This window comes from Stomoxys calcitrans, chromosome 3, assembly GCF_963082655.1.
Source record: "Stomoxys calcitrans chromosome 3, idStoCalc2.1, whole genome shotgun sequence".
NCBI lineage: Eukaryota > Metazoa > Arthropoda > Insecta > Diptera > Muscidae > Stomoxys > Stomoxys calcitrans.
This window is the reverse complement of record NC_081554.1, coordinates 189561742-189587659: the sequence shown is the minus strand read 5'-3', so window position 1 is coordinate 189587659 and position 25918 is coordinate 189561742. Positions and strand designations below refer to the sequence as shown.

Sequence of the window (25918 nt, the reverse complement as noted above, 5' to 3'; positions counted from 1 at the left end):
GTCAAAATTTTATTTCTATAGAAAATTTTGTCAAAATTTTATTTCTATAGAAAATTTTGTCAAAATTTTATTTCTATAGAAAATTTTGTCAAAATTTTATTTCTATAGAAAATTTTGTCAAAATTTTATTTCTACAGAAAATTTTGTCTAAATTTTATTTCTATAGAAAATTTTGTCAAAATTTTGTTTCTATAGAAAATTTTGTCAAAATTTTATTTCTATAGAAAATTTTGTCAAAATTTTATTTCTATAGAAAATTTTGTCAAAATTTTATTTCTACAGAAAATTTTGTCAACATTTTATTTCTATAGAAAATTTTGTCAAAATTTTATTTCTATAGAAAATTTTGTCAAAATTTTATTTCTATAGAAAATTTTATTTCTATCGAAAATTTTGTCAAAATTTAATTTCTATAGAAAATTTTGTCAAAATTTTATTTCTATAGAAAGTTTTGTCAAAATTTAATTTCTATAGAAAATTTTGTCAAAATTTTATTTCTACAGAAAATTTTGTCAAAATTTTATTTCTATAGAAAATTTTGTCAAAATTTTATTTCTATAGAAAATTTTGTCAAAATTTTATTTCCATAGAAAATTTTGTTAAAATTTAATTTCTATAGAAAATTTTGTCAAAATTTTATTTCCATAGAAAATTTTGTTAAAATTTAATTTCTATAGAAAATTTTGTCAAAATTTTATTTCTATAGAAAATTTTGTGAAAACTTTATTTCTAAAAAAAATATTGTCAACATTTGTTTTCGTACAAAATTTTTTAAAAATTTAATTTTTAAGAAAATTTTGTAAAAACCTTATATGTTTGGAAAATTTTGTCATATTTTATTTTGTGATTCGTCGAAAATGTTCCAGCTCGATATCATATTCAATGCTATCTATCAGAATAGAACTTAAAAAAGTTGGGAAGTTTATGCTGTTTTCAAAACACTTTGACTGCCATGGTGGATCGCGATTTCTCATACGCCATGTATCTTTATCAACACCTTTTTCAAATTGATGAAGTTGCTCTACATACCCAACGACTATTGAGTACTGTGTAGAACACGGTTTTGTTTTGAAACACGGTTTGGATTGAAAATGGACCATATCGGTTGGTTAGATTTAGAAATGGGCCATATCGTTCCTTTTTTCAAATTGATTAAGGTGCTCTACATACCCAACGACAATTGAGTACTGTGTAGAGCACGGTTTTGTTTTGAAACACGGTTTGGATTGTAAATAAGCCATATCGGTTGGTTGGGATTGTTATCATATATCATTCCATGTTTTGATATATCATTCCATGTTTTGATATAGCTGCCATATAAACCGATCTTGGATTTTGACTTCTTGAGCCTCTAGAGGGCGCAATTCTTTTCCGATATGGCTGAAATTTTGTATAAAGTGTTTTGTTTTGACTTTCAGCAACTATGCCAAGTATGGTCTAAATCGATTTATAACGTGATGTAGCTCCCATATAAACCGATCTAGGATCTTGACTTCTTGAGCCACTAGGGGGCGCAATTCTTTATCCCATTTGGTTGAAAGTTTGTACAACGACTTCTGCTATGACCTTCAACACTCGGGGCAAATAAGGTCTGAGTTGGTCCATGACTTCATATAGGCATCATATACACCTGATTTTACTCCTTGATCCCTTATTGGACGCAAGTCCTGTCCGTTTAGGCTGAAATTTTTCACAATGCGTTGCCCAAAAAGTTATTGCGGATTTTTTAAAAGAAAGTAAATGCATTTTTAATAAAACTTAGAATGAACTTTAATCAAATATACTTTTTTACACTTTTTTTCTAAAGCAAGCTAAAAGTAACAGCTAATAACTGACAGAAGAAAGAATGCAATTACAGAGTCACAAGCTGTGAAAAAATTTGTCAACGCCGACTATATGAAAAATCCGCAATTACTTTTTGGGCTACCCAATACTATAGTCTTCAACTTTCTACCCAAATATGACCCGAATAGGTCTATAAGCTGATATAGCTCCAAAAGCATAGCAATTCTTGTACATCATGCTTTGTTTGCCTATAAAGAAATACTTGGCAAAGAACTTGACAAATGCTATCCATGGTGGAGGTGTATATAAAATCCTGCCCGACCGAACTTTGTACGCTTTTGCTTGTTGAAGTCATAAGTCTTTAAATTTTTCTCTTTTATCATTCCAAAAATACCCACCCCATTTAGCCATTGTTTACATTTGCAATATTTATTTCTCATTTGAAGGGCCAACAGGAAAACGGAAAAAGGTCACTTTCGTATCACATTCTCTGCAACTGACCATCATCATTACCATCTTACTCATCATTGTCATCAACAACATCATTGTCATTGCCGTACTCGAATTCGTTAAATAAAAATGGTTTTCTACATGACTGAATGAAATACACATATGAATGAGTGGCCATACAAACGAACCGACGGACAGACATATGAATGAACATTTGGTAGAATAACAAACCAGCTCAGAATCACTGTAGTGCTTGTTGGTTGCGAAGAGATGAATACAAACTAAAAAAAAAAGAATAATTTAATTTAAAATTTAATAGAACAAAAACACAACCAAAACAGAGCAAAATCTAACAACAAACCTCATTGACAAAACCAAAATACAAAAGTGTTAATGGAGGTCATACAAATACGGCTGTCAAAGAACGTGAGGGTTCGCATGGGCATAATTGACGTAAACAACATACACACACTTAGACATATGTAACATATATAGTCGAACAAAATCTCATATGCTGGCACACGTTTAAGGTTCATATATCAAAAGATTTCTGGAAATTTATTTGGGTTAGATTAGATTATACAGAACCAAGTCATTTTTTAAAAAAGGTCTTTTGTAGCATGAAAATATCTGTTTGCTGGAAGGGGTTATACGTTTTGTATAAGTATTGGTAACAATTGTGACGTCATTTTGCCATCGTATGGCGTTCAGTGAATTTTATTATACCCTCCACCATAGGATGGGGAGTATACTAATTTTGTCATTCCGTTTGTAACACCTCGAAATATGCGTCTAAGACTCCATATAGTATATATATTCTTGATCATCATGACATTTTAAGTCGATCTAGCCATGTCCATCTGTCTGCCCATCCGTCCGTCCGTCTGTTGGAAACACACTAACATTCGAAAAAAATAAGCTAGGCGCTTAAAATTTTGCACAAATACTTCTTATTAGTGTAGTTCGGTTGGGATTGTAAATGGGCCAAATCGGTCCATGTTTTGATATAGCTACCATATAAACCGATCTTGGCTATTGACTTTTTGAGCCACTAGAGGGTGCAATTCTCATCCGATTTTGCTAAAATTTGTTTTGTTATAACTCTCTGCAACTACGCTAAGTATGGTTCAAATCGGTTCATAACCTGATATAGCTGCCATATAAACCAATCTTGGGTCTTGACTTCTTGAGCCGCTAGAGGGCGCAATTCCTATCCGATTTGGCTGAAATTGAGCACGAAGTTGTTTTTTATGACTTCCAACAACTGTGTTAAGCATGGTATAAATCAGTTTATAACCTGATATTGACTACTTGAGCCACTAGAGGGCGCAATTCTCATACGATTTAACTGAAATTTTGCACAAAGTGCTTTGTTATTACTTCCAACAACTGTGTTAAGTATGGTTTAAATCGGTATATAACCTGATATAGCTGCCATATAAACCAATCTTGGATCTTGACTTCTTGAGCCACTAGAGGACGCAATTCCTATCCGATTTGGCTGAAATTTTGCATGCAGATGTTCGTTATTACATCCAACAATTGTGCCAAGTGTGCTTCAAATCGGTCCATAACCTGATATAACTGGTAATAAACCGATCTTGGGTCTTGACATCTTGAGCCACTAGAGGGCGCCATTCTCATCCGATTTGGCTGAAATTTTACATAAGGTGTTTTTTATGACTTCCAACAACTGTGCTAGGTATGGTTCAAATCGGTTCATAACCTTATATAGCTGCCATATAAACCTATCTTGGATCTTGATTTCTTGAGCCGCTAGAAGGCGCAATTCTCATCCGATTTAGCTGAAATTTTGCACAAAGTGTTTTGTTATGACTTTCAGCAACGACGCTAATTATGGTTTAAATCGGTCCATAACCTTATAAGCTACCACACAAATTGGTCTTGGATATTGACTTCTTGAACTACTAGAGGGTGCAATTCTCATCCGATTTGGCTGAAATTTTGCATAAAGTGTTTTGTTATGCCTTTCAACAAATATGCTAAGTATGGTTTAAACCGATTCATAACCTAATATAACTGCCATATATACCGATTTTGGATCTTGATTTATTGAGCCACTAGAGGGCGCAATTCTCAACCGATTTGGCTGAATTTTTGGCACGAAATGTTTTTTAAGACTTTCAACAACTGTTCATAACCTGATATAGCTGCCATATAAACCGATCTTGGATCTTGACTTCTTGAACTACCAGAAGCCGCAATTCTCATCCGATTTGGCTGAAATTTTGCATAAGATGTATTGTTATGACTTCCAATAACTGTGCTAAGTATGGTTTATATTGGTCCCTAACCTGATAAAGGGTGATTTTTTTGAGGTTAGGATTTTCATGCATTAGTATTTGACAGATCACGTGGGATTTCAGACATGGTGTCAAAGAGAAAGATGCTCAGTATGCTTTGACATTTCATCATGAATAGACTTACTAACGAGCAACGCTTGCAAATCATTGAATTTTATTACCAAAATCAGTGTTCGGTTCGAAATGTGTTCATTCACCGTAACGTTGCGTCCAACAGCATCTTTGAAAAAATACGGTCCAATGATTCCACCAGCGTACAAACCACACCAAAACAGTGCATTTTTCGGGATGCATGGGCAGTTCTTGAACGGCTTCTGGTTGCTCTTCACTCCAAATGCGGCAATTTTGCTTATTTACGTAGCCATTCAACCAGAAATGAGCCTCATCGCTGAACGGTGAATGAACACATTTCGAACCGAACACTGATTTTGGTAATAAAATTCAATGATTTGCAAGCGTTGCTCGTTAGTAAGTCTATTCATGATGAAATGTCAAAGCATACTGAGCATCTTTCTCTTTGACACCATGTCTGAAATCCCACGTGATCTGTCAAATACTAATGCATGAAAATCCTAACCTCAAAAAAATCACCCTTTATAACTGCCACATAAACCAGCCTGGGATCTTGAATTCTTAAGCCGCTAGTGGCCGCAATTCTTATCAGATTTTGCTGACATTTTGTACAATGGCTTCTCCCATTACCTTCAATATACATTTTCAATATTGTCTTAATCGATCTATAGCCTGATACAGCTCCCATATAAACCGGTATCCCGATTATGCTTCTTGAGCCCCTACAAGTCGCAATTCTAATCTGAATGGACAGAAATTTTTCCCAATGACTTCTACTATGGTCTCCAACATTCAATTCATTCAATCGGACCATAACTTGATATAGCTCCAATATTATAGCAATTCTTTTCTTTTATCCTTTGTTTGCCTTAGAAGAGATACCGCTCAAAAAACTCGACAAATGCGATCCATGGTGGAGGGTATATAAGATTCGTCCCGGCCGAACTTGGCACTCTCTTACTTGTTATACCCACCACCCAAGGATGTGGGTATATTCCTTTTGTCATTCCGTTTGCAACACATCGAAATATCCATTTTCGACCCTATAAAGTATATATGTATCCTTGATCAGCGTAAAAATCTAAGACTATCTAGCCATGTCCGTCCGTCTGTCTGTTGAAATCACGCTACAGTCTTTAAAAATAGAGATATTGAGCCGAAACTTTGCATAGATTCTTTTTTTGACCATAAGCATGTTAAGTTCGAAGATGGGCTAAATCGGACTATATCTTGATATAGCTCCCATATAGACCGATCCGCCGATTGAGGGTCTTGGGCCCATAAAAGCCATATTTATTATCTGATTTTGCTAAAATTTGGGACAGTGAATTGCGGTAGGCCTTTGGACATCCTTCTTCAATTTGACCCAAATCGGTCCAGATTTGGATATAGCTGCCATATACACCGATCCGCCGATTTAGAGGCTTAGGCCCATAAAAGCCATATTTATTATCCGATTTTGCTAAAATTTGGGACAGTGAGTTGCGTTCGGCCCTTCGACATCTTTCTTCAATTTGACCCAGATCGGCCCAGATTTGGATATAGCTGCCATATAAACCGATCTCTCGATTTAAGGTGCATTTAGAGGGGCATTTATTTTCGGATGTCGCCGAAATTTGGGAGAGTGAGTTGTGTTAGGCCCTTTGATATCCTTTTTCAATTTTGTCTAGATTGGTCCAGATTTGTATATAGCTGCCATATAGACCGATCTCTCGATTTAAGGTTTTGAGCCCATAAAAGGCGCATTTATTGTCCGATGTCGCCGAAATTCGGGACAGTGAGTTGTGTTAGACCCTTCGATATCCTTTTTCAATTTTGTCTAGATTGGTCCAGATTTGAATATAGCTGCCATATAGACCGATCTCTCGATTTAAGGTTTTGAGCCCGAAAATGGCGCATTTATAATTCGATTTCAATGAAATTTATTTTTATTTTATTTTATTTTATTTTATTTTGTTTAATTTTATTTTTGTTTTATTTTATTTATTATATTTTATTTTATTGTATTTTATTTTATTTTATTTTATTTTATTTTATTTTATTTTATTTTATTTTATTTTATTTTATTTTATTTTATTTTATTTTATTTTATTTTATTTTATTTTATTTTATTTTATTTTATTTTATTTTATTTTATTTTATTTTATTTTATTTTATTTTATTTTATTTTATTTTATTTTATTTTATTTTATTTTATTTTATTTTATTTTATTTTATTTTATTTTATTTTATTTTATTTTATTTTATTTTATTTTATTTTATTTTATTTTATTTTATTTTATTTTATTTTATTTTATTTTATTTTATTTTATTTTATTTTATTTTATTTTATTTTATTTTATATTATTTTATTTTATTTTATTTAATTTTATTTTTTTTTTTATTTTTTTTTATTTTAATTTATTTTATTTTTATTTTATTTTATTTTATTTTATTTTTTCCTTTTTTTATTTTTTTAAGCTTTTTTTATTGAATCTTAGTTAGTCAAGATTTTACATAACAAACAACATAACTTTAATGTTAATATCCCTAGCTTAATCTTCTGAAGCTATTAAGGGCAATATTTCTGAACTTGAAGATAATATTATCTTTATTTTACCTTTCGTAGAAGAACTTGGAAAAATGACTTTGCCATTACAAACAGATAAACACCCAAGGCAAAATAGCTGTGCTAGTCACAGTCATATGGCGCCTTGCTAGCGAAGTGTCTTTCTGCCTGTATGCTGAAAGAAAGCTTTGCTATTCTTCTTGTCTATTGTTAGGGGCTTTAACGTTTTAATTGTGCCATAATCTCGCCTACTCTTCGATGACAATTTATAGATTTAACTTTGTTGTGGTGCCTGAATAGAAGCCAGACCCCTCTTCCCACACCCCCTGGTTGGGTTTTGCTTGTGGTTGGGTCGCAGCTTGCCATGCGAATGCTTGAATAATGTGGCGAATGTAGGAGAGTGTATTTAATGTCTGATTGCAGATTAGAATATGAAACTCTTAATTAAATTTCCTTTAATCATTCAAGCCTAAGAAGAAGGGGGGGAATAAAGAAGATTTTCCTTCTAACCCCCTAAACTGCCACATTTGAATGTCACTCAGCAAGGAAGGCAATTTTCTCAGCTGCTCATCAACACAGAGCACACAACTACAATAACAACAACGACAACAACAACAACAACAATTGAAATGATAATAATCAAGCTTTGCGTTGTGGTTTTATCATCAAGTTTTTTTTTTTTTTTTTTTTGCCTATGGAAAAATCAGTCCTATGTTCTAGTGCCATAGTGGTGGTTATGATGCCAAGCCGATATGGTGGAGTAAGCCTATGACAGCAGTATTAGTGGTTTATGGCTTGACGATAGGACCATAAATTTCCTTGTAAAGGACTAAACCGCAAATGTGATTTGTGTTTATGAATGACAAACAAATCAGAATCAGATAACATTGCCATTTTCAAAGGGGAATTTAATTTGCCATCAATGAAATGTTAATCAGTTGATAATGATTGTAAAGGGGTTAGAAATTAAAAGTGTAAATTCCAAGAAATTTACCTTGAAATAAAACTTAAATGAAGACAATGTTCCCTAATGACCAAAGACCATCGTTATATTGTCTCAGATAAAGTTGACAACATTGCACACTTCCATTCTGTTATCGTTAGTTTCTTAAATGGAATATTGAAAAATAGAAATTTTAGTTTTTTCTTTAATTTTTTTTGTTTAACAATCCTACATGCCAAACATCTATGTCCTCGGCCTTGTTCAATCAAAACATTTTGCTCATGCTGCTAATCAAAGGGCAATGTTGTTTGCTTTGTTGATAAATTCCTTGAATTTTGCATGAATTGTGACCTTTCTGTGGCTTTTTAGTGTTACACCTGAATTCGTACAACTAATTAAAACATTTTTCCACAAAAAAAAACCTTGGCTCCGACTCAGTTTTGTAATTGTAATGAATAGTCAATGTCTCTATGGACATTTTGGCAGATCATTTTCCATGTTCATAGGTTAAAAGTCAATTGATGGTGTTATTAGAAGCAACAAAATAGAGAAGAGAGTGAGAAAAAGTTATTTGTTATTCGTATGTGAACGTACTGCTTCTTTGCTAGTGACAACACACCATAAACTGGTCTAGCATATATGTCTTAGAAAAAAGTAAAGCATATTTGTAGGCTGCTGGTTGGTTTCTGTTACTTTTTCCTGGGTTAACCAGCAGCTTCTAATAAAGTTATATGTAACAAAGAGAGTTATAAGTATGGATTATTTCTTCCCAAATGGTACACGGTGGACAAAAAAGTCTTACTCAACAAACGGAAATTATTTACAGTTGAGTCAGTTGAGACACAACAAAAGAAATAACAAAAAAGACGATTTTTGAATATTTACATATCACCATATGTTTTACCACCGTTTGATTTACGTTGAAGCATTCCTAAACACTGTGTTTTTATAAGAAACTTATCTCAAATTTGATTTTCGCCACATATAGATTTTCAATAATTTTTCAATATTTTATTCTAAATAATTTTGAACAAGTAAAAGCGTGTTAAGTTCGGCCAGGCCGAATCTTATAAACCCTCAACGATGGATCGCAATCTCCGAGTTCTTTTCCCGATGTCTCTTTTTAGGCAAACAAAGGAAAGAAAAGGATAAAAGAAAAGAATTGCTATGCTATTGGAGCTATATCAAGTTGTGGTCCAATTCGAACCATAGTTGAAGTCATTGTGTAAAATTTCAGTCAAATCGAATAAGAATTGTGCCCTTTAGGGGCTCAAAACGTAAAATAGGGAGATCGTTTTATAGGGGAGCTGTATTAGGCTATAGACCGATTCAGACCATATTTGAGAAGCCGTTGTACAACATTTCAGCCAAATCGGATAATTGTTGCGCTTTTTAGAGGCTCAAGAAGTCAAGATCCCAGATCGATTTATATGGCAGCTATATCAGGTTATGGACCGATTTGAACCATACTTTCCCCAGTTGTTGGAAGTCGCAACAAAGAACGTAGTGTAAAATTTCAGCCAAATCGGACAAAAATTTAAAAATTACACCTATAAGAAGTATTTGTGCAAAATTTCAAGCGGCTAGCTTTACTCCATCGAAAGTAAGCGTGCTTTCGACAGACAGACAGACGGACGGACATGGCTAGATCCACATAAAATGTTATGACGACCAAGAATATAAATACTTAATGGGGTCTGAGACGAATATTTCGAGGAGTAACAAACAGAATGACGAAACTAGTATACCCCCATCCTATGGTGTAGGGTATAAAAATTGTATTTGCAATAATCAATTCTTATTAATTTTCAATATTTTATTTTCTGTATTTTTATACCCACCACCGAAGGATGGGGGTATATTCATTTTGTCAATTCCATTTGCAACACATCGAAATATCCATTTCCGACTCTATAGAGTATATATATTCTTGATCAGCGTTAAAATCTAAGACGATCTAGCAATGTGCGTTTGTCTGGGACGGTGAGGTGTAATTTGGCACGGTAAGTTGTAACTTGGGACGGCGAGTTGTGTTACCCCCTTCGAGGTCCATTTTAAATTTGACTCAGATCGGTCCAGATTTGGATATAGCTGACATATAGACATATATCTCGATTTAAGATTTTGGGCCCATAAAAGGCACATTTATTGTCCGATGTCGCCGAAATTTGGGACAGTGAGTTATGTTAGGCCCCTCAACATCTTTTTACAATATGGCACAGATTGGTTCAGATTTAGATATAGCTGCCATATAGACCGATCTCACGATTTAAGTTCTTGCGCCCCTAAAAGGCGTATTTATTGTCCGATTTTGTCAAAATTGGGAACAGTGAGTTGTGTTCCATTTGGCCCAGATCGGTTCTGGTCTGGATAGAGTTGCCTTATAGACCGATCTCTCGATTTAAAGTCTTGGGTCCATAAAAGGCGCACTTATTGTCCGTTTTCGCCGCAATATGGGACAGTGAGTTATGTTAGGCTTTTAGATATCCTTCTTCAATTTGGCCCAGATCGATCCGGATTTGGATATAGCTGCCATATAGACCGATCTCTCGACTTAAGGTCTTGGGCCCATAAAAGGCGCATTTATTGTCCTATTTCGCCGAAATTTGGAACAGTGAGTTGTGTTAGGGCCATAGACATCCATCTTCAATTTAGCCCAGATCGGTTCTGGTTTGGATATATCTGCCATATAGATCGACATCTCGATTTAAGGTCTTGGGCCCATAAAAAGCGCATTTATTGTCCGCTTTAGCCAAAATTTGGGACAGTGGGTTGTGTTAGACCCTTCGACATCCTTCTTTAATTAGTGCAGATTGGTTCAGATTTGGATATAGCTGCCATATAGACCGATCCTTTTTAAAGCCGAGTTCGAACGGCGTGCCGCAGTGCGACACCTCTTTCGAGAGAAGTTTTACATGGCATAGTACCTCACAAATGCCAACATTAGGAGGGGAAAACCACCGCTGAAATTCTTTTTCTAATGGTCTCGCCAGGATTTGCACCCAGGCGTTCAGCGTCATAGGCGGACATGCTAACCTCTGCTCTACAGTGTCCTCCACCATATCGATATCCTTCTTTAATATGGCCCAGATCGGTCCAGTTTTGGATATAGCTGCCATATAGACCGACCTCTCGATTTAAAGTCTTGGGCTCATAAAAGGCGCATATATAATCCGATTTCGCTGAAATTTGATACAGTGACTTATGTTAGGCTTTTCGACATCCGTGTCGTATATGGTTCAGATGGGTCTTTATTTGGATATAGCTACCAAAAAGACCAATATTTTTTTCTACAAAATTGAACAATGACTTGTACTTATTAGATAATGAGTGAATATCCGTGCCGAATTTAGTCCAAATCGGACCATATCTCGATAAAGCTGCTATGGGGCCATAAATTATGAATTTTTCACCGGATTATGACGAAAGGTGGATTACACTTATAACCGAGGTGGTGGGTATCCACAGTTCGGCCAGACCGAACTAAACGCCTTTTTACTTATTTTTGTTCAACCTCTAGATATCAAATTTTTTATAATTTTAGCATCCTGTGCTCTAACAATTTCTAGTTTTAGTGAAGTCCTTTTATAGCGGGAATTATAGACACTATTGCTGGTCTCTGTGTTGTTAATGAAGCTATCAAAGATAATTACCTTACCCTATTTTGATTCTAATAGAAAATTTTGTTAAAATAAAATTATTCAAAATAAGTAAAAGCGTGCTAAGTTCGGCCGGGCCGAATCTTATATACCATGGATCGCATTTGTCGAGTTCTTTTCCCGGCATCTCTTCTTAGGCAAAAAAGGATATAAGAAAAGAGTTGCTCTGCTATTAAAACGATATCAAGATATGATCCGGTTCGGACCACAATTAAATTATATGTTGGAGACCTGTGTAAAATTTCAGCCAATTCATATAAGAATTGCGCCCATTGGGGCTCACGAAGTAAAATAGAGAGAACGATTTATATGGGATCTGTATCGGGCTATAGACCGATTCAGACCATAATAAACACGGTTGTTGATGATCATGAGAGGATCCATCGTACAAAATTTCAGGCATATCGGATAATAATTGCGACCTCTAGGGGTCAAGAAGTCAAGATCCCAGATCGGTTTATATGGCAGCTATATTAGGTTATGAACCGATTTGAACCTTATTTGACACAGTTGTTGGGTATCATAACAAAACACGTCGTGCGAAATTCCATTCTAATCGGATAAGAATTGCGCCCTCTAGAGGCTCAAGAAGTCAATACCCAAGATCGGATTATATGGCAGCTATATCAGGTTATGGACCGATTTGAACCATACTTGGCACAGTTGTTGGATATAACAACAAAACACGTCGTGTAAAATTTCATTTCAATCGGATAAGAATTGCGCACTCTAGAGGCTCAAGAAGTCAAGACCCAAGATCGGTTTATATGGCAGCTATATCAGGTTATTAACCGATTTGAACCATACTTGGCACAGTTGTTGGATATCATAACAAAACACGTCGTTCAATATTTCATTCTGATCGGATAAGAATTGCGCACGCTAGAGGCTCAAGAAGTCAAGACCCAAGATCGGTTTATATGGCAGCTATATCAGGTTATGGACCGATTTGAACTATACTTAGCACAGTTGTTGGATATCATAACAAAACACGTCGTGCCAAAATTCATTCCAATCGGATAAGAATTGCGCACTCTAGAGGCTCAAGAAGTCAAGACCCAAGATCGGTTTATATGGCAGCTATATCAAAACATGGACCGATATGGCCCATTTACAATACCAACCGAACTACACTAATAAGAAGTATTTGTGCAAAATTTCAAGCGACTAGCTTTACTCCTTCGGAAGTGAGCGTGCTTTCGACAGACGGACGGACGGACGGACGGACGGACAGATGGACGGACATGGCTAGATCGACATAAAATGTCGCGACTATCAAGAATATATATACTTTATGGGGTCTCAGACGAATATTTCGAGTAGTTACAAACAGAATGACGAAATTAGTATACCCCCCATCTTATGGTGGAGGGTATAAAAATCATTCATATAACCGTGGCGCAGAGATGTCCGCTTGGGTGAATCCTGGCGGGAACATCAGAAACATTTGCAGCGGTGTTTATCCCCTCCCAATGCTGGCGACATTTGTGAGCTACTGTACCATTTGTTGTCGCAGCCATGTAAAAATTCTTTCTAAAAGAGGTGTCCCACTGCGCACTCCGTTCGGACTCGGCTATAAAAAGGAGGCCCCTTATCTTATAGCTTAAACTTGAATCGGACATTACACATTGATATGTGACAAGTTTGCCCTTGTTTCTTGATGAAATAAATGTTCATAGAAAATTTAAAGAATTAAATTTTAAGGAAGATTTAGTTTGGAAACAAAAATAAAATTAGCAAAGAAAATTTAATTTTCATAAAAAATGTTTATTGATTCAAAAAAAAAAAGTATTCAAAGAAATTTATTTTTATCTACAAATGACTTTCATTTCCATCTCATTCCTTGAATTGCATTGAAAATTTTAACAAATTATTAAACTCATACGACAACTTTCACTATTTCGCCCCACTGTTCTCTTGACATTGTACCAACAACAATCTCAAGAGATATAATATATTGTTGTTTTTTTTTTACGATGTCCTTTTAATGGTCTCCATTGTAGACACTGTTGTTGTTAGTCTCTGCGTTGTTTATGAAGCCACCAAGGATATTTATCTACACGTTCTGTTGTTTTTTAAGGTCTGGTATTTTTCCTTTATCTTCTCCAAGAAATATGGCCGTCATGCCATGCCATAGGTGTTTACCTAATTTTGTTTAGGCTCTATAACAATATAGCTTGTGGGGATTTTTTGGAGTGTGCTCCGCGTTGTATGGAGAAATATGGAGAAGAGACCATGAGAAAGATAATGATGACATTGTTTATTTTGCCATTTTTTTCTATGCATGTATTGTCCAAATTTGCTATTGTGAGTAGCTACTTTTTGACATGTTTTTTTTCGTAGCCTACTTTAAGGATAAGTTATTAAAGTGTGTTCGATATATAGGCGAGATTGTGATAAAACTTAATTTTAATGTAGAAACAAATGACTCAATTGTCATACCAAAAGGGAAGCACCAAAATTTGTGTACACAAAATTTACCATATATAAGAGGCCAAGATATGCTAGTCCCTTATACATCTTTAAACATTATACAGAGAATTAAAAAAAAAAACTGGGAAAAATTAAATTATTGTTAAATTAATATTTTAAAGCAATTTTTTATCATTGTTACTCTTTTGTTTTAATGATATTCTTTGTCATAGCTCATGGATCGTCATAGAATTCTAAGACGATTAAACCATGTTGTTGTGTCTGTCCGTCCATCTGTTGTAATCACGCTACAACCTTTAAAAGTTAAGTTTTTGCGTTGAAATTCGGTACTGTCTGCTATTTTTTCTATACGCAGGTTAAGTTCTTAAATGTGCCAAATCTGACTATATTCAGATATAGCTCTCATATAGACCGATCTGACGATTTAGGGTCTTAAGCCCATAAAAGACGCATTTTTTCCTATTTCGCTGATATTTGAAACAGTGAGTTGTCCCAGGGGCACCGCCATTTGACCCTTATATGTCCTATATCGAGCTAAAGTTACAAATAGCTGCCTTATAGACCAATAGGCCTATTTATGGTCTTAAACCCATAACAAATTGCCAATTTGCCCATGAACATTCCATTAAGTAACAGGGGCACTCTTCTCAATTATCAACGAGTGCTGTGCAGTCAAGTTTAAGCTTAATGATAAGGGGCCTGCTTCTTCTGCTAAAGCCGAATCTGAACGTCATGTCGCAATGCGAAATCTTTTTGGAAAGAAGTTTTTACAAGGCGTAGTACCTCACAAATGTCGCCAGCATCAGGAAGGGATAACTACCGCTGAATATTTTTTTCTGATGTTCTCGCCAGGATTCGAACCCAAGCGATCAGCGTCATAGGCGGACATGCTAATCTCTGCGCTACGGTGGCCTTCCCACCATAACAGGGTCATTTAATACCCTATGTCGCTGAAATTTGCGACAGTGAGTTTTATTAGGCCCGTCGATATCCGTACAACATCTGGTCCAGGTCGGACCCTCCCTTACCCTTACTTTCAGAAACTCCAGATCTCGGAGATGGGTGGTGTGATTTAAGCGAAATTTTGTGTGCTCTCTTACAGTAAACTAAAAACAAAAATTTGGTATCAAAATTTCAGATGGGGTACCTAGGGGGGACTCCCACCCCAAAACCTACCAAATATATATATAGAGCAATCACGACAATATGGGACTCAAATGAAAGGTATTTAAGAGTAGAAAACGAATCTGATGCCCAAATGTGGAATCAAGTGTTTGGGGGACCACCCCAACCCCAAAACACCCCTAAATCGGACATATTTACCGAGCATGGCAATATGGGACTGAACTAAAAGGTATTTACGAGTAGAATACGAAATGGGGGCCGCTCCTCCCTAAAACACCCCCAAACAGGACTTATTTACTGACCATCGCAATATGGGGCTCAAATAGAAGGTATTTCAGTGTACAATACAAATAAGATATCCAAATTTGGAACCAAGTGTTTTGGAGGCCGCCCTTCCCCAAAAACACCCCACAAATTTACGAGCATAGCAATATGGGGCTCAAATGAAATGTCTTTGGAAGTACTCCATAAATCTGATATCAATATTCCGGAAAAAGTTTCTATGGGGCCCACCATAGAAATCACTCAAATGGGAAGTATTTGCTGACCATTGCAATATGAGGCTCAAATAAGAGGTTGTTTATGGTAGAATATGAAGCTGATACATATTTTTAGAGAAAATCAATGAATGGCCGCCCCATCCTCGAAAACACCCCCGTTTGCCAACTATGCAAATATGGGGCGCAAATGAAAGGTATTTGGGAGTAAACCACGAATCTGATATCAATATTCGGGACCAACCGTCTAGGGGACGTCTCTTTGTTATGGGGTAATAACCCCCAAATAGGAAGTATTTGCTCACCATGACAATTTGCGTCTTAAAGAGAGTGGAGCTCTCCACAAAGTAGACAAATTTGCTGACTTTTGCAATAAAGGGTTTAAATAAAAGTTATTTGAGGTTAGAAAGCAAATTTGATGTCCAACTTTGGGGTTCAAATAAATGATATTTGAGAGTAGAGCACGATGCTGACTTATTTGCAGGGCTAAGTGTTTGGGGGACAAACCCACTCCCCAAAACGCACCTAAATCGGACATATTTACCAATCAAGTCAATGTGGGGTTCAAATGAAAAGTATTTGGGAGTGAACCACGAAATTGATACCCATTTTCGGGACCAATTTTCTGGCTGTCTACACTTTCCCAAAAACACCCCACAAACATCATTTATTTATTGACCATCGTAATATGGGGCTCAACTAAAGGTATTTGGGAGTAGAATACGAATCTGATATCCAATTGTGGGATATTTTTTTCAGGGCCAAGTGTCTGGGCACCAACTCACCCCAAAAACACCCATAAAACGCACATACATAGTTACGGGTCAAGTCAATATGGGACCCAAATGAAAAGTATTTGGGAATAGATCACGAAATTCATACCCACTTTCGGGTCCACGTTTCTGGGGGTCCACACCACCCCCTAAACCATCAACCGCCCCCCTGGGAGCCTTCTTACTCCCAAAATCCACATGAGAATATCGGGCTCAAATAAAGTCTCTTAAGAATGGAGTACATCTAACATCATCTAAAATCAGTAAAGATCATATGGGATTCAGATAAAGGCATTTAAATAGTTTAACTCTTAGCCAAGCGATATACATACAAATACTATTTTCGTAGCATGGTATTTCACTAAAAGCTAGTTAATCGTCGAAAATAAATGTTTGAAGGATAATTTTGTTCCATATAAAGTAAAAGAAGGCGCAGCGGAGCATTTCAGCTAGTTTGGATATAAATGCCATATTGACCGATCTGGCAATTTAAGGTCTTAAGCCCATAAAAGCGGCGTTTACTGTACGATTTAACTGAAATTTGGAACAGTCGAACCGAATATGGTCCATATCGGGCCATATTTACATATAGCTCCCATTAAGCTGTCACATGGATCAAGCAGCGGAATGGACCCGGTCCAGCTAATTTAATTGGCTGCACTTTCATAGTCAAATAAATTAACTAGACCAACTCCACTCTGCTGCGCTTGCTTTCCCTTAATAATACCTTCTTTTTCAGCCCTAAAATGCCATGGTCGGCAATTAAGTTCTCTTAGGGTTAGCTTAATTTAAATAGTTTTCTATTAAAAATATTTTTTTTTTTGAATATTCAATAAAAATTTAAATTTGACTATGGAAATAAGTCCATAACTCCCAAACTCTTTATTTGACTCTTGTGGTTTATCGACATCCTAAAAGTATGCAATCATTTTTATTGCTTTAGGTAATTTAAATAAATGTAATTTTATATTCACCAAAATAAATAACTTCTTTAATTAGCAATAGCCCATTAAAAATAAATTAGAAATTTAATTAAATAACTATTTCGTTCTTTATTTACCTTTTTTAATTGATTTAAATACCAATATGCCACCTGTACCCTTCTATCCCTAAAAATATGCAATTTTTTTTATATAAACATTCATTCATTTGTTTATAGGAGCTAAGAAACACTCAATGAGATTTAAAAGTATTTATTTACTTTTCCAAACACAAAAAGAGAGAAATAAAAAATAAAGTGTCATGGTCGGCAATTAAATTCTCTTAGGGTGTGTTTTAGTTAGTTTTCTATAGAAAATATTTTTTTAATAATTTTCAACAAAAAATTTAACTTTGACTAATAACTGGGGAAATAAGTCAACAACTCTCAAACTCGTTATTTGACTCTTGGGGTTTATGGGCATCCTAAAAATATGCACTCATTTTTATTGCTTTGGCCAAATTAAACAAATTTAATTTTATATTCACCAAAATAAACAACTTCTTTGATTAGATATATCCCATTAAAAATAAATTAGAAATTTAATTAAATAACTATTTCGTTCTGTATTTACCTTTTTTAATTGATTTAAATCCCAATATGCCACCTGTACTTATATATCCCCAAAAATATGCAACTTTTTTATATAAATATTCTTTTATTTGTTTAAAGCAGCTAGCAAACACTCAATGAGATTTAAAGGAATTTCTTTACTTTTCCAAACACAAAAAAAGAGAAAAAATAAAATCCTTCGTACAAATGTAGAATCCTAAAGCCCTTCAAAAAAAAAATGTTGTAATAACAATGCAACGAAAACACACAAATGAACATACAAAACGGTGTATATGTTGGTTTGTAAGCATGAAATGGTCTTGAAGTTGTTAAGTATTTTTAATAAAAACCCATTATCAATGAAATTCAAGAGCAGGAAACAGTGTTGATAAAAATTCACGGTTATAGTAATTCAACTGCCACTAAAAAAACAGTATGGTTGACCTTACAGGTTAGAGAGGAGCACAAAAGTCTGAAAAATGCAAAAACAAATTTCAAGTGCTTAGGGCATTATTCAATTCATTGAATCGAAAATATTAAATAAAGTTGTTTTCGTTTTTATAATTTTTTAATATTATTATTTTTTTTTTATTTTATTTTTTAGGCCCACTTCATTAGCCCCTTCAAGGAGCCTCATTTATCCCCTGGTTTTCGTTAATGTTTAGAAGAAGCCAAAGTTCTGGATATCCAAGGTTAGTGCCACCCGTCCTTATCTTGTTTTGAACTCTTCTCAACAGTCGTTTATTTGTTTTTAAGGGATTAGATTCCACATACATAAATTTAATTTACTAACAGCCTTGTGTGTGTCAGTAGACTCTTCCTTAATATCAAACTCAAATGTTTGTAACTATATTCATACTGAGATGCCCTTATTTAAGCTTTGTCCCACTCAACTTCACTGTGTGCTATGCAGGCAATGGTTGGTTGCTCTTCTTTCTAATCTCAAACACGTGTCAAAAATCACATGGTCTACCACTCTCTAACGACTTCCTCCTCCCAAAGCCTTCTAATCACCCTTTCTCCATATTTTATTGTCTTTCTTGGTTTCACTTACACAATGGTATAAAGGTTGTAAAAGTATTCTTTGAAAGAAATGTGTTTTTTCCATAGCATATTTTTGGGCATTTGTTAATACCATGCATCACATATCCTCTGCAAGTCATGAATGATATCTATCTTGAAGATATCATTGTATTACTGGCATTTCTGTTTGAAAATGTGAGATTGTGTGTGTTTGTGTAAGAGTGTAGCTATGCTGTTAGTATATTTCTGTTAATAATGTATTTAATGTTTTCATTTATATTGCAAATTTACAACTCTCCAGCGAGCTTGTAATTACTTTGCTGTATCTTGGCAAAAATAAAGCAAAGTAATGTTTTTTGTTGTGACTTTTTTGCTTTATACTAAGGAATTTTTTGTTATAAATTGTCGCGTTAAGCTTGTTCAATTTTAACATCATTACATTTTTATTATACATTGTGTGACAGGAAGTACGTATCTATCATTGTGACACAGGACTAGGCGTCGTATGACTTATAAAAATTATATGGTACACTGAGCGTATGAGTTATAAGTTAAATAAAAGACATCAAATTTAACAATAAAAATAAACAAACAAAACACTTCATGAAAATTCCAGCTAAATTTGATTGTAATTGCGCCCTCTAGCGGCTCAAAAAGTCAAGATTAAAAATCGGTCTATATGGCAGCTATACCAGGTTATGAACCCGTTTGGACGATACATGGCGCAGTTGTTCGAAGTTTAAACAAAACTCCTCAGACAAATTTCAGTCAAATCGGATATGTATAGCGCCCTCTAGAGCCGTAAGAAGTCAAGAACCGTTATGGACCACACTTGGCACGGATGTTGGTAGCCATAACCAATCTTTACATGAAACATTTGGACCATATTTGGCACGGATGTTGAAAGCCATAGCGAAACTCTAAGTTATACATTTCAAATCGGGTGGTAATTGCGCCTTCTAAAGGCTCAAGAAGTCAAATCTGAAGCTGCTATATAGGATATAAAGTGCGCCCTCTAGAGGCTCAGGAATTCAAATCCGAATTCTTGATTATTAGCCTACTTGAACCATTCTTGGTACAGTTGTTGGAAATTAAAACAAAACATTTCATGCAAAATTCCACACACACTTGATTATAATTGCGCCCTCTAGCGGCTCAAGAAGTCAAGACCCAAAATCGGTTTATATGGCAACTGTATCAGGCTATGAACCGATTTGGACCATCCATGACGCAGTTGTTGGAAGTTAAAACACAACACCTCATGAAAAATTTCTGTCATATCATCTGCGCCCTCTAGAGACGTAATACTTAAATATCTGTCCCATTATTGGTACAGCAATTTAAAGTAAAAAAAGACCTCATGTAAAATTTCGGCAAAATCGGAAATAATTGCGCCCTCTATCGGCTCAAGAAGTCAAGATCCGACATCGGTTCATATGGGAGCTATACCAGGTTGTGAACCGATTTGGAATTTCAACTGCATCGTATAAGAATTGCGCCATCTAGAACATAAAAATGTCAAGATCCAGGATCGGTTTATATGGCAGCTATATCAAAACATGGACCGATATAGCCAATTTCCAACCCCAACTGACCTACACCAACAAAAGGTGAATTGCAAATTTTGCCCATGAACATTCCACTAAGGAACAGGGGCAAACTTCTCACATGTCAAGAAGTTCAGTCCGATTCAAGTTTAAGCTCAATGGTATGGGGCCTCCTTTTTATAGCCAAGTCCGAAAGGCGTGCCGCAGTGCGACACCTCTTTGGAGAGAAGTTTTACATGGCTTAGTACCTCAAAAATGTTGCCAGCATTAGGAGGGGAAAACCAACGCTGAAAATTTTTTCTGATGGTCTCGCCAGGATTCGAACCCAGGCGTTCAGCGTCATAGACGGAAATGCTAACCTCTGCGCTACGGTGGCCTCCACCAACAAAAGGTATTTGTGTAAAATTTCAAGTACAAGGGTGGACAAACGGATGGACAGATGGATGGACATGGCTAAATCGACTTTTAATGTCAAGAGGATCAAGAACTTAAATACTTTGTAGGGTCTCAGATCAATATAGCAACATAATCCATTTGAGGAATCCCGCAGATTAATGGCAATTCAGAAATCTCGATACGGGTTACCGGTCTAATGCATTTTAGCAGCATCACACAGTTTGCCTTAGGTTAAGTTAGGTTAGGTTGAAAAAGAGGGTGCGAATATTAATCCGCCCCATCTAAGTACTGGAGTCTTTTAGCCGCGGAAGCCGGGCAATGACATAAGAAATGCGCCAACGTCGCATCATCTTCCCCTACATGCGCTAAACATGGTATCCCTTGCTGCACCAATTTTGCATAAATCAGCTCGTAGTCCTATGTGTCCCGTTATGATACCAAAAGCTGTATTGACCTCCTTCTTACCTCCTTTCAGTAATAGCCTCGTCCTCTCACGATCCGGATCACCCCATAGGATTTTCGCCGTCCTACCGACTCTTTCGCTGTTTCACAATGTCACATGCGCGTTCATAGCCCACGCACTTAACTCGAACTGCGTTGAGCCGAAAGGCTTCGGGTAAATCAAGTTTATTGACGGCGGTCCTCTGGCCATCACCGCCAAATCGTCTGCTCTTTGATTCCCCCTTACTACGTTTTGGCCCGGCACCCGAACAATACGGATTGTGCCATACTCAGAGAAGGCGTTAATTTCATTCTTACACTGCAAGACTGTTCGTGACATTACCGTCCTAGTTGTTGTTGCCCTTATGGAAATTTTACTGTCCGTAAAATATGTTCACATTCGCCGTCCTCGCGTCAGCACAACACCATCTCACGCATTCCTCTATCGCCCGCCACCATCCGATATCTAAAAATTATATAACCTTTGTTTCCTTCCACAAAAACCTACGCAATTTGTGAAAATTTTATGAAAATCGGTTCATCCGTTTTTGATTCTAAGGAACAAACAAACCGAGTCTCATATAGTCATGATGGGTCATAGACCCATTTGGGGCGTTTTTAGGGGGTGGGGTGACCTCCTACACTTTCATCTGATTTTATATGCCAGATTCGTAATCTACTACCGAATATCTTTCGTCTGAGCCCCATATTGATATGGACGTTCAATTTGTCTGCTTTCAGAAGTTTTTGGGGTAAGAGCGACTTCCTGGGTGCTTGGACCTAATTTTTAATAACATATTCGTATTCTACTCTTCAATACTTTTCATTTGATATCTATATTGTCCTTACTGGTCCTCTTTTGATTTTGGGTGGTGTTTTTGGGGTAACAGGGGAGGGTCCGCCCCCTTCCGATATCAATAAATTATAGAGCCTATTCCTTTTTTCTGACTATATTCGTAATCTACTCCCGAATATCTTTCATTTGAGTCCCATATTGTCATGCTCGTCCAATAAACCTTCTTTTGGGAGGTTTTTGGGTCGGGTCGGCCCCCCAGTTTTTTGGATCCAACTTTTGATATCAAATTTGTATTCTACTCCCGAATACCTTTCACTTAAGTCCCATATTGTTACGATCGGTCTACTTTTATTTTTGGGTGGTGTTTTTGTGGTAAAGGGGAGGGTCCGCTCCTCATTTCGATATCAACAAATTATAAAGCCTATCCCTTCTTTCTGACCATATTCGTAATCTACTACCGAATACTTTTCCTTTGAGTCCCATTTTGTCATGCTCTTCCAATAAACCTATTTTTTTTCTTGAATCCAACTTTTGATATCAAATTTGTATTCTGCTCACGAATACCTTTCACTTGAGACCCATATTGTCACGATCGGTCTACTTTTATTTTTGGGGGGTGTTTTTGTGGTAAGGGGGCGGGTCCGCTCCCCCTTCCGATTTCAACAAATTATAAAGCCTATCCCTTCTTTCTGACTACATTGGTAATCTACTCCCAAATACCTTTCATTTGAGTCCCATATGGTCATGCTCGTCCAATAAACCAATTTTTGGGGGGATTTGGGATCGGACGTCCCCCCAGTTCTTCTCCCGAATACCTTTCATTTGAGTTCCATATTGTCACTATCGGTCTACTATTATTTTTGGGTAGTACTTTTGGGAAAGGAGGGAGAGTCCGCACCCCTTGCGATATCAAAAAAATTATATAACCTATTTGTCCTTCCGCACCACTCCCCACAATCTGTGAATATTTCAAAGAAATAGGTTTAGCCATTTTTGAGTCTGCACGGAACAAACAAATTTACAAACCCGCAAACAAACATTTTTATGTAAAATTTTTAATTTTTATAAAATTTGTTAAAGTCTTTTAATAATGTTGTAAAAAATCTACTTTTAAGGAATTTTTGTCGAAATTTAATTTTATAGAAAATTTCCGCACAATTTAATTTTCTCTTAGTGTTTGTTCTGCTAATTGTTCTGCTTTTTGACATATTTGCCTAAGATAAGTTTTCTCCTAAACCATATATGCCAGCAGCCGACTTTGGCCTAACTTAGCGGAGCAAATATAATTAATAATAACCACTTTTACGAATGAATTTGAATTGATTTTACGATTTTCCATCACTCATAATTCGCCTAAATGACAATCACTTTTCAGCAGAAAGACAAAAAATAATCATACTCTATTTGGAAAATGTTGCAAAATATTTTTATGTATATGCCATCGCTTTTGTTATTCTGTCCGTCCTTCTGTTTGTCCGCCTGCATGTGGTGTGCTGTTTTGAATGCGATAGCAGCTGTTGTTGCTGTGGTATCACGATATCCTTTTGAATGCTCTATCCTTGGCGCGTGTATCAACATAAAACCAATGTTACCGCGACAACGGATAACATGGGGTTTTAATGGAGACTTGGCAAATGTAAAATACTCGCAGTACTACATTAGACTGATATTTCATCTTTATCCATTTACATTTGCATTCCAATTCGTTCGTTCGTTCGCACGTTTGCTTTACGTTATCTTTGCTTTTTGCCAAGGATGGCTCAAATATGAATGCTTTGCTATGGCGCAACACGGAGAAGGAAATGCAGGCATTGCATTCTTACCTATACCAAGGGTGTGTACTTGCATACATCTTTAAATGCTAGGGTATTTGTGTAAGCATAGACATACATACATTGGAAAGATGGCTTTGTACGTATGTATACAAATTCAAGCCATGATTTGAGAGAATGCCATTTGTTAAATACAAGAATTGATAGCTTCTTTCTTTTGTAGGCTTAAGAGAAAAATGTAGATAATTGGCAAAACTTCTACCTTAAACGTTATGTTGGCCGAGTCTGAACTTATGTAATATCTACCATTGCCTATTTGGAAAAAGCGGGGAGTATATTTTCATAGTAATGAGATCTGTCTGACTCGATTTACATGGCTCAATGATAAGGCAAATTCTTTAGTCCTGAAGCGTATTATTAAATTTCATAAACGGGCATACCTACTTGGCATAGGCACCAAAACACTGTTCCCCTACAAAAAGTAATTTCTGATATCTAAAGAGCGTTGGGCCCTCCTCTTTGCCACAATTTTCAAAAATCTCATATTGTGGAGATGGCTGCTCGGATTTATCAAAAATTTGTTTATAAACCCTAACAGCAATCTAACGAATCTCATATGTAGTTTTGCCTTTATTAAAAGTTCTTAACATTCCGGTTTACGATGAAACACCACTTAAGAAGAACGCCTACTCTATGTTTGAAACCTCTGCGGAATATGTCCAGTGCTATAGAGAGTCCCTTTACCATAACTTTCGCAACGATCATGCAAACAAGCTCAAGAAAAAATCTAAAAAATCTTTCACAAAACAGCTTGAAACGCCATCTCTCGACGTTTTCATTTTCTTCTTAGTTTCGAACGCTTCAAAAGGAAATTAAATTTTCTTTAGAGCTCTTATGGCCATCCAATGCTCCCCATGTATGATGTTACATTGTCAGGGTGTGTGAGTGTGTATTTACATTTTTCCCATAATGTCCATGTCCATTATTTCGTCTGTACCATGTAGCGTATGATAATTAGGAAATTGTGTTAACATAATTCATACGCTCCATAGTACAGTGTGAATTATCATAACGTATACGCTCTCTGTACTGATAGTAGATAATGGCAACGAAATGAAGCTGATTCATTATCACACAAACACATTCAAGAGCAGTGTCAGCATACATATTACATTCTCCTGATGTTGTTGTTGTTCCTTGTTATGAATGTGTCCTAGCAAAGAGCGAGATACACCATGAAAGAAATGCATTTTAAATTAATGGCAAATATTTAATTGGCAATTTTAAAGAAAGCAAACACATCCATTGAAAATGCCATTTCATTTATAATGGACAAGCAATGTTGGCATTGGCTTTTTTCGTGTGCCTCAAAAAGGACAAACGCAAGCTGGGTAATATGCCATATGAAGAAAAGTAAGCGACATAAACTTGGCTTCCCATGAGTTCAAATCCAAGAGCATAGGTTAATCTAAAAGTTATAGACAAGAGAAGGATCTTTTTTTATACCCATCACCGAAGGATGGGAGTATATTCATTTTGTCATTTCGTTTGCAACACATCGAAATATCCATTTCAGACCCTATAAAGTATATAAATTCTTGATCGTCCTAAAAATCTAAGACGATCTAGCCATGTCCGTCCGTCTGTCTGTTGAAATTACGCTACAGTCTTTAAAAATAGAGTTATTGAGCTGAAACTTTGCACAGATTCTTTGCTTGTCCATAGGCAGATTAAGTTCGATGATGGTTCGAAGTTCGAAGCTATATAGGACTATACCTTGATATGGCCCCCATATAGACCGAT

The 25918-nt window shown here is 35.8% G+C and overlaps 1 protein-coding gene across 1 annotated transcript in view; it reads right to left on the bottom strand.

The window, feature by feature from the left end:
• LOC106082033 (uncharacterized) overlaps nt 1-25365 on the bottom strand; it is a 62577-nt gene extending 37212 nt beyond the window's left edge. Inside the window, exon 1 of the mRNA XM_059365746.1 lies at nt 25288-25365. Coding sequence (XP_059221729.1) covers nt 25288-25365 — 78 coding nt within the window. The remainder of the gene's footprint in view (nt 1-25287) is intronic.
• Nucleotides 25366-25918: the final 553 nt, after the last annotated feature.